General features: G+C 36.6%; 2 protein-coding genes, 3 non-coding genes and 1 pseudogene across 5 annotated transcripts in view; 5 read left to right on the top strand and 1 right to left on the bottom strand.

Moving 5' to 3' along the window:
- Positions 1–10,504, bottom strand: part of LOC141441460 (orexin/Hypocretin receptor type 1-like) — a 233,215-nt gene that overhangs the window by 156,958 nt on the left and 65,753 nt on the right. The gene's annotated exons all lie outside the window — the stretch shown is intronic.
- On the top strand, positions 136–3,160 carry LOC141441949 (dynein axonemal heavy chain 10-like). The gene is made up of 3 exons (XM_074106835.1): positions 136–195; positions 698–821; positions 2,940–3,160. Exons 1-3 carry the CDS (start codon positions 136–138, stop codon positions 3,158–3,160), a joined length of 405 nt encoding a protein of 134 aa, XP_073962936.1.
- TRNAA-AGC (transfer RNA alanine (anticodon AGC)) lies at positions 421–493 on the top strand. The gene has a single exon. It is a non-coding gene; the product is annotated as a tRNA-Ala (tRNA).
- LOC141442029 (5S ribosomal RNA) lies at positions 892–1,010 on the top strand. The gene has a single exon (XR_012452874.1). It is a non-coding gene; the product is annotated as a 5S ribosomal RNA (ribosomal RNA).
- LOC141442025 (5S ribosomal RNA) lies at positions 3,522–3,640 on the top strand. Its single transcript, XR_012452870.1, has one exon. It is a non-coding gene; the product is annotated as a 5S ribosomal RNA (ribosomal RNA).
- The window catches only part of LOC141441948 (uncharacterized), a 6,950-nt pseudogene continuing 3,705 nt past the window's right edge, over positions 7,260–10,504 (top strand).

Genomic DNA, 10,504 nt, shown 5'->3' with positions numbered 1-10,504 from the left:
AAAAAATCAACGGGCAAAAGCCGCGGGCAAAAGCTAGTTATTAATATATTTTGAACGTACATGCATAAATTTTAAATTATTATTTTTTTAACTAAAATCAAATCATTAATGTTCAAGGTCGTTCAACTGTGCAACATGATAAGCGGCCTAATGCCCAACAGGGAAGACGCTGAAGAAGAAATCGACAGAACAGTCGTTTGAATGTGTGTTTATGGTGGTACGTACCAACCAAACAGTTCATTAGTTTAGCACTGCTCAAAATGATCTACTTACACAACTATACTGCCATGGTAATAAGACAGTGTTTAGATTATTAGAAGCACCAAAGTTACTTAACTATTTCTGCTGCTGTCTGTATTCCTTTTGCTGCTGATTGCTGTATAGTGAATGTTTTTGCTAAATTGGACCGTGACGTTCATCGGGGGCGTAGCTCAGATGGTAGAGCGCTCGCTTAGCATGCGAGAGGTACCGGGATCGATACCCGGCGCCTCCAATGACTTGTTTTTACTTTTAGTGTTATTTATTGCACTGTTATCAAGATTATTAATTAAAATTCAAAATAATGTACTGTTTTCATTTCGACGTTCCATTAACTGAATGATTGTTCAATTAAAACGAGTTATTATTTTAACTAGAGATACACTGAATAGAAGTCCATTGTGTAAATTTTGTTCATTAATAGTTAACTCTATTTTAGTCTATGTACAACAGCCTCGGGGCATCTATAGTCGACAATGGAAGATTTGACTTTGATAATTATGTGAAGAAAGCTTGTCCGATGATGTTAGTTGAAGACAATCCTGAGAAAAAAGCTACTACTAGTAAGTATATATAGTATGTTGTTGGATTCTGTTCTTGCACGAACCGAAGACAAAATTCGTCTAGTATGTCGCCAACGTCCATACCACGTTGAATACACCGGTTCTCGTCCGATCACCGAAGTTAAGCAACGTCGGGCGCGGTCAGTACTTGGATGGGTGACCGCCTGGGAACACCGCGTGCCGTTGGCTTTTTGCATTTTGGACTCTAATTAATTTTATTTTTCATAATTTTATTAGTCCCTCAGTCAGATTATCAAAAAATATGGGAAACGTACTTTTTCTTTTGTTAATTAAATAAAAACTAAAGAACTTTTACGCGCTTCACCTTTGTAATTAAAGACGGTCCACGATAAAATTGGGGCATGCATGATCTGGTGTATCTATGTAATGAATTAATGCTAATTTTCAAAAAATAATAGTAATCCACTTTATAGATTATTATTATTACTATTTATTACATTGTCTTTTCACGACAGCTAACATTTTTCAAATTGGCAAAGTAACGCAACGCCTGATTCAATCAATTATGTCTTACGCTTTTATTCTACTATAAGGCTGCGTTTTGTCTAGAGATTGGAGAAGATGCGTTGCAAGGAATATGTTTCTAAGTATCATGGAAATAGAAACTCTTCATTTATCTATCTTTGCTCAGCGCAGCTTTATTGGAAACAGCTCAACGGAGCGCAAACAGCGCAGCTAGCGGAGTAAATGACGCGTTCCTATAGGTTCATTCATAACCAGGGCTCGAACTTTGAGTAAGATGATGTAAAAATTACGCCATTTTGCATACAGAATGATGTGGTAAATAAAATAAGATTCACGAAACTTGTTATCGTAAGGTACGATTATCTTAATAGTTATAAAAATTAATCCCTATTTCCCTTGGTCACAGCATCACGTGTGAACGGCTGGACCGATTTCGCTAATTCTTTTTTTTTGTTGTGTTTGGTATTGTCAGAAGAAGGTTCTTATAAAAGAAGATTTAGAAAATTAAAAAAAAACTACACCGGTGGCGAAGCCGCGAGCACCAGCTAGTTTATAATAAAAGTAGATGTATTATAATTATAAAATACATTTATATCAAATGTCTTCCATTGCAAATTTTTAGCATATTTTGATCGCAGCAAGAAATATACACCATTGCAGCAAGAGGATTTTTGTAACAATATTCTTCTAAAGATAAAATTTTGGCAATCATACACATAATTGTGATAATAAATCAGCTAAACAATCACGCCAATTTATCCATACTAATATTATAAATGCGAAAGTGTATGTGTTAGTATGTTTGTCCGTCTTTCACGTCGAAACGGAGCGACGAATCGACGTGGTTTTTGGCATAGAGATTGTTTATGGACCCGAGCGACATAGACTACTTTTTATGCCGCAAAACTGCACAGTTCCCGAGGGAACAGCGTGCGATAACCGAATTCCACGCGGACGAAGCCGCGGGCAAAAGCTAGTTGTTAATATCAGAAAGACAATCTCAGTCAAAGACTATGTTCTGCTGCTCATTTGACTGCTCATGCTGCATTTTAAGTGGCGATATCGATTCATTAAAAAGGTTGATAAGTGGTAATTATTTACGAAATAAATTTTGCGATTGCAAATATAAATATTTGAATTTGTAGTTGAAGTTGAATTTGAATTTGAAAAAGACTAGGTTGTGAATCATATTATTCTATATAATAAATAAATAAATATCACGGTACAATTCACACCAATTAACTAGTCCAAAGTAAGCTTAGAAAAGCTTGTGTTATGGGTACTAAGCAACGGATAAATATAATTATATAGATAGATACATACTTAAATACATATTAAACACCCCCAAGACCCGAGAACAAATTCTACAATAAATATCTGCCCCGACACGGGATCGAACCCGGGACCTCAAGCTTCGTAGTCAGGTTCTCTAACCACTAGGCCATCTGGTCGTGGTCTGGTCGTGGTGGTGGTGGTGGTCTGGTGGTCTGGTCGTATCTGGTCTGGCCTATATGCGATATGACGTCATCCGCACGCAAAGTTCGAGCCCTGTTCATAACAATCACGTTCCTCGTAACGCATCCTCGCACATCTGGCGGCAATACGCCTTAATCAGTAAACAAACGTCTCCAGAACATTTCCCCATGGGTAAGCCTACCCTCTATGACTACTGTCTGGAGCTGGAAACAAAGACCTGGGAGGCGTGGGAGTGGCTGGTCCCGGAGTACGTCCACGACCGTGACATGAGGTTCTCTGCGGTCCTGGTGCCCACCGTGGACACGTTACGGATGACCCTGGCTCATCAAGATCATGGAAGGGGTAAATTTTACCAGGAGGTCAATATTATGCCGTAAAATCTGAATCGAACCTACTTAGATGGAATCTTTTCGCTGCCTATGAAAAGTACATAATGTATCGTTGAACTTTTATTTATATATTGAAAATAAAAATCATCTTTTGTTTTGTACTGCTATAATAATGGCGTCTATCTTATGTAGGTAGAGAGACCAGTATTGCTGGTAGGCGATACTGGAACCTCTAAAACTGCCATCATCACCAATTACCTCCGAGGGATGCCAGCTGATAAATTCGTAAGTAACTTCCAGAATTAAAAACAAAAATATGTATTGTGTGTTTGTTTGTGCAGTTGCCAATTCTAATATATGAGAGAGATGGACACGTTAGCAACTGTCGACAACTTTCAAAAATATGTTTGCCAACGTCCATACCACGTTGAAAACACCGGTTCTCGTCCGATCACCGAAGTTAAGCAACGTCGGGCGCGGTCAGTACTTGGATGGGTGACCGCCTGGGAACACCGCGTGCCGTTGGCTTTTTGCTATTTGTCTTCATCTTTACATTTTATTTACCTGTACATTTTTATTTATAGATTATCCAACAAATGAATTTCTCATCTCGAACCTCGTCCATGATGTGCAACGAAACTTGGAATCTGTAGTAGAGAAACGCACTAAAGACACTTTCGGACCACCCGTTGGCAAGAAAATGCTTGTTTTCATTGATGACATGAATATGCCTATCGTAAGAAAACTTCTACCTACCTCAGTACTTTAAAATTTGTATACTTTGTATTTATCATAAAACTAGCTGTTGCCGCGGCTTCGCTCCGTTGATTTTTCTATATTTCTTCCACAAAAACCTTCATGATTATTTCAAAACATAAAGCGACGGCAGGGTTAGGGTAACCATTTTCTTTAAACGTCGATCCTACGATAAGAGCCAATTACAAAATGCTCACTTTTCAGGAGAAGCATTTTTGTGTTTCTTTCAAAATATAAGTAGCGAATTGATAATTTTGCAATTAAATAATGTGTATTAGGGTTCTAGGGTTCTGTTAAAACAAAATTTATGTTTCTTAATGATACATTATACAGAGATTTGTCCTTAAATCCTTTTTCGTCGGACTAAACATGAGTTTAAAGGGCCATAAGCTACATTTGTGCCTTTATCGTCGGAAAAATTCGAGGCCACAACTACCATTAGGACAAATTGTAGTTGTTAAATATTTGCGTTTCAACATTTCTTTAATTTTAGTATTTTTCTGTAATACAGAAAGAAGTGGCAAATAAGAAAAATATTTTATTTTTTATTTTCTAAGATTTTTTAAATCATAAAGCGTAGGTACGTAGCCACAGTGATTCTCTAAAATAAAACAAGTCCCATTAAGGAAGCAAAATAAATATTTAACTTCTGAAACTCAAAATATTCTCTACGCTTTTAATATAAAAATAAATTGCACATTATCATTTACTCAGTCTTCAGTACTCATTGGGATCTTTCCTTATTCTTTCTCATCGTCTGTATCATCCGCAGTAGCAACACCTCCTTTCTCATGAGGTAACGTTGTAAAAAAAGTCATGAAATCTTCAGAGGTTTTTTTTTATTTTATTTTTTGATTGATACAAAGATACTTGTCCTTTATTCACTTTTATAGGGTCCGTGCTTACTTGCAATATTTGTAACTACACTCCTTGTCCCTCTATTCGCCTTTATTATATAAGTCGTTATTGTTTTTCTAGTCGCCGCGAAAATCGTAACTAAGTATATTAATTGGTAATAGGGACCAAATATTGGACAGTGTAAGTTAAGAAAATAAAGATTAACTACATTCTTTAAAGACAACGTTTCATTGTTTCTTAATGTGGTGAAATATTTTTTTTGACATTCATAAGTGTTGTTATAATATAGCCTAAATTGAAATAAAGATATTTTGACTTTGACTGAATATTTATAGACTGTTACCGACAACAATAGCGGGCTTGATGTTTAAGCAAACCAAGTTAATCGCAGCGCAGATTTTTGTCAGAGTTACAACACCATAAATAGAAGACAAATTGATGAAGACTGAATTTTAAATAAAACTCAGATGCATTAAAAAGCAGTACCATCATTGTACAAATTAAACGAAAAAATAAAAATGATGGTGATATAATTTGGAAACTTTCCGGAGTCACACCGAAGTTTTTGTAAACTTGAAAACCTTCAACTTCTCGCTACTACCTATACATACTGAATTATTTTTGCATAATGTCAATCGTCGAAGAAAAAGCTTATGAATAATTTCTCTCTCTCGCCATAACTATTTATCATCTAGAACTTCATCGGTTTCTTTTGTTTTTCTACAAGGATAAAATTTTCGTTCTGACACGGAATTGAGCTAAACTCCAAATTGTCTTTTAATCATTGCACATTCTACATTTTTCGCCAGTTTTCTTCGGTGATGTCATCAGGCGAAAACAATCAGCAGTAGCAGGAAGTTAAACGTTTTCAAGTTGTCAAAACTTCGGTGTTGCTCCTGGAAAGTTTTCAAAATTATATCACCAATATTTTTTTTCGTTTATTAAATTCGGTCTTCATCAATTTGTCTTCTCTTTATGTGCTGTAGCTCTGAAAAAAATCTTCGATTAATTTGGTTTGTTTCAACATCAAACCCGCTGTTGTTGTCGGTGACAGTCTGTAAATAATAAGAAATACTGAAACGATGTCTTAAAAAAATATGCTTGGTAATCTTTATTTTCTTAACTTACACTCTCTAAATATGGTCCCGATTGTTAAACAAATAATCTAGATCTTGTTCTTTTCAGGTTCTACGTGAGACTTCTCGTTTTATTTTTTCTGTAAATAGTTAGAAATTAATAGCAGAGGCAAAACATTATTAATAATAAAACAGTCACAGAAACCATACCGAATTTTATAAGAAACCATAAGAGAATAATATTCTAGCCTATTGGCCGACTGACAAGAAATTAGAAGGTAAATAGATATAATAATGCCAAAATATACAGCGAAAAAGGCCTCAAGTGCCATAAAAACCCAAAAATCAGACATGCAAAGTCACACCTTCAAAATAATTATTGTTATCAAAAAGCAATTTTGTTCATTCTATGAAGCCGCAATGTTAGTAAACCACCCAAATATATCTTTAAAAAGCGAATATTTAAGCAATAATTCAACAAAACATAATTCGTACATAGAAAAAGGACACTACCGAAATTGTGGCCACACATTTCCTATACAAATAAAATTGAGCTATTACGCGATAGAAGACCGCAGTAGCCGTTCGGGCTTTATTCTAGGTAATATTAACCACTTCATTAAATTGTGTGAATTTCTTCATTAAACTATGTAAATATATAAATAAGTAACCTAAAAATATATATAATACAAAAGTAAACCTAAAATAAGTAATAAATAGAATCTGAATAATGAAAAAACTTTATAAATAAATTTCGCTATATTTACTTGGTGTTTACTTCTTTTGTCCAGCGCCATCCTTTGTAACTATTTTCACTAGTGTAAGTCCTCGACGATTCGTTTTATTGTTTTCATTGTCAATTAATGAAAAAAAGACGATCTTACAAATTAAATAACCATTACGAATGCACGCCACTCTTCCGGCGCTGTCCGCCGAGTACCGCAGAAACGGCGCTTGCGCCCCCTCCTCGCGCCCGCGTCGCTCCTTTTTGCACGGCGAATAAGGACAGCAGCGTATTTCTGGCTTTACTCCGCGTTAGAAGTGAGATATACGTAATTGTGGCTTTTTAAAATTATTTTTTTACTATTTAATAAAAAATATTAAAATTATAATTTTAAGTTAACATGTATCTTGACGTGTAGAATTCAATTTTACAATAAAAACTAAAAGCCCTATGGTGAAAGTGGCTCTTATCGTAGGATACGACGAAAAGTCTACAATATCCTTATGTGATAGATCTGATTGTCGATGATAAGTAGCTATTTTTTTTAAGTGAAGCCAAAAATAATCCAATTGACATACGACGTTAGTGTTTATATACTCTTTGCCACGGATCTATAGATGGTCTATAGTTGTCATTTAACACGTCAATCAACGTTTTGAGTTTCAACGCTTAACGCAATTTTATTACATTTATTCTTAAAACGCAACGTATTTTAAAAGTAAGTTATTTGAATATGGCGATGACCATGAGCCACTTCAGCATTATTATCAGACAGAATCCGAATCGGATTCTGAGTACTGCTTTCCACGAGACAAACTCGTCTGTCTTCGGCGAGAGCAAATTAGGTGATGCCCTGGTCGCCCAGCATCTGGTTCTGGACTTTACTCCAAAGACGATATAGATAACGATGTAGTGCAGAAAAAATGCTGTGCTTTTTGGGACTTCATTAAGAACAGGACTGATTTGCACCACATGCTTGTTCTACCGGTTAGTATTTTTGATTTTAGAAATTTCTGGAGTTTTATAAATTTTCCGACCGTGGGGCAACGGTTTTAGAATGTCGTCTCCTTCTCTCTCGTGGGCGGTGTAGAAACCGGCTGAGGGATAATAGAAGAAGTCAGAAGATGGGCAGCAACGTTTCCTTGGCAACCTTTAAACTGAGTTCACCAAACTTGCCAAGCGTGGCGCCTATTGGTACTCCCTCCCTCCCTCCACTCATGATGGCCGCTTCTAACCGAAACAACTAGACTCTATAGGTCTAAGGGGAGACCTATGTCCAACAGTTCACGACCCACGTCCTACAGCTGATATGATGATGATGATGATGAATAAATTCCCAATGGATTTCTTGGATTCCCGTTTAGCCATATGTTTCTGGACTTAGTGTTCGGTATATTGGGTTGATTGAAATGATTTTACACGCGTGCATTCTGAATTCGTGAGAATATTGGATAAAACGATGATTGTGTAATAAAAGATCTTTTATGCCTACAAAAAACAAAAAAACGTGTTCCGCAGCAGAACTATGTACAAACTGCTGATTTGCCAATATGTGTTTAGGAAATATGGATGTACAGCCAAATGTATAGCGAAGAAAAAATAATGGTCGAAAATGGAATTGGGCAATCAACTATTTTACCGACGTTTGGGCGTCTCCTGCGTTAAAAATTGTCTCTGCGTCACCAAAAATTTACTTATTCTTCACGGTTTAATAGGATGAACTTCATAGGATGGATGTATTCAAATAAAAGATCTATTAAATTACAAAATAGAAAAAAACGGTTACTTACAAAAATCTGCAATTGTTTGAAAAATGTCGCGACAAGATTAGTGTCGGAAAAAAAATAATTGGGTCGAAAATGTAATTAATAGTGATCTCTTGAAAAATTTATGTATCTGGCTCTTTCCGAAATGGTTCTATGCAGTAAGTAGGCAGGGCGATACTAGCGCGTATCGCGACAAAAGTCAGACGCTAGTACTCTCTCTCTCTCTCTCTTATCCTCGCTCCCCTGAGCTGTTTCCACTACAACTGCTGAACATATTCCTCGCAATGCAACTTCGCACATCTCTGGTGGAAACGCAGCCTAAAAATAGTTTTCTGTTCTATAACAGTTATTTCAGCTTTGATTTGCAAATAAATAAAAAATAGGCAAAAACCGTAACTGTCGTGCAAATTGATCTCGTAGGTTATACAGTCGGGAACTGTTTCGTGCAGAAAAAAATGGACTTAACCAGCTATTTAACAAAAGATGAAGACCACCTTCACTCGAAATTACTTCTACAAAAGTAACCATGTCATCTACCCCTACCCATTTAGCAGTGATAAAAGGCTAAATCAACTTTTTCTTGTTTTTTTGTTTGTTATCTGTTCCGTTGTCCAAGAGACAACAGTGACAGAGTTTTTTAAAAAAACTGCTTTGATAATATATATATGCGACTAATATGCTTAGGAGATAGTCTATAAAATAATGAGCAATTAACTATGACAAAAAATTATAATCGATGAATTTTAACCACTGAAAACATATAGAAACTCGTGGTTTTAAAGAGTTGTCCAGGGGACGTAACCATGGCAACGAGGTACAAGAAAAAGTAGATCGACCCAAAAACAAAATTCTAAGTTAACGCGATCAAAATATTTCCATAAAAATTGCCGGGGTATCGAGTGCTTCAAAGTGTGAAGGCCCTAATGGGATGCTACAAAGATAAGCCTTAACTTATTGATTCCAAGGACGAGGAAATTGTGGCGACGAAAGAAACTTTTGATGATTCCGATATGATGGGTTCAGAGTTCCAGGCGACGCGGATTGCTAAAAAGCAGAAGACAGCAGTGTCCATGCTTGAAGTTGTCGAAGGCAAGGGTGAGTTTCAACAACAACCTTACTTTTCTGTCCTTCTCAAAAAGCCTAACTAAGGTTTATTTTTAAATTGGCCGCAGAGGGTTCTTCACATGTCTGTTTTTGAGTCTACCAGGACTTATTTTGGAAAGACCATCATTGAGTTGGTAAGAACTTGGAGAACGGATGGCCGTTGGGGCCGAAAAGTTTCTGAATGGAGAGCATGGATCGGCAAGCGCAGCGTAGGATGACCACGAACGAGATGTAAAGTCAACCAATAAGGTTCCTAGGCCACTATACAACCTTGCCTTTGTAAATAATTTTGGTTTGTCTTTATCTATGCTCATTGGACGACGTAAAATGTCACAATGACAAGGTTCTGTAACTGGCCTAAGAATCAAATTGGTTGACAGTATGGAAGACCTAACGTTTCTGACGCTGGCGATTGCAATCAAATGACAGATTTCGCATACAAAAACTGTCATTTGATTGTGATCGCGAGTGTCAGAAAAATTGCAACTTAAGCAACCGGAGATCTATGGGAGGCCTATGAAAAACAGTCCTACGGCTGATATGACGATGATGATGAGAAATAAGAAAAGAAAAGATCGCTGTATTGCAGTATGACCTATAAATACTTTAGGGCCACTACAGACACGCATTTCAACTCTACTACAACTTTACTACAATTGCCAGCTGCCCATTCACTCGCAGTTCTCGTGTATTTTTCAAGCAAAAATTGGAATGGAAAATGTACGGGCAGTCAGCAGTTGGCAGTTACATACATTCTAGTTAGAATGTACTCCGTCTGTAACGCTTCTATACTGTTACTGCTTCAGGACTAATCGATAGCATATTTGAGGCGAAGCTGCAGCAGACGAACTGCTCTCTGGGCTCACGGGAATACCTCCAGGATGGATCGAATAAGTCTGAAACAACAAAGGCAAACACAACGCGTAAGTTAGTTTATATACAGTGTTTTGTTTTTAATTAAACATTGGATTGAGGTGTGAATAACGATCTGCGAAAGGTTGCTGGTAGAAGCTGGATGCGTCGAGCCGAGGATAGGGTGCAATCGCGATTAACTGATATGGACTGCTATAAGCTGATGTTGATGAAGAAAAAATTTGTTTAGGTTATT

Source organism: Choristoneura fumiferana, chromosome 24, assembly GCF_025370935.1.
Source record: "Choristoneura fumiferana chromosome 24, NRCan_CFum_1, whole genome shotgun sequence".
Lineage (NCBI taxonomy): Eukaryota > Metazoa > Arthropoda > Insecta > Lepidoptera > Tortricidae > Choristoneura > Choristoneura fumiferana.
The sequence above is the reverse complement of the archived record's forward strand: the minus strand, read 5'-3'. Positions and strand labels throughout refer to the sequence as shown.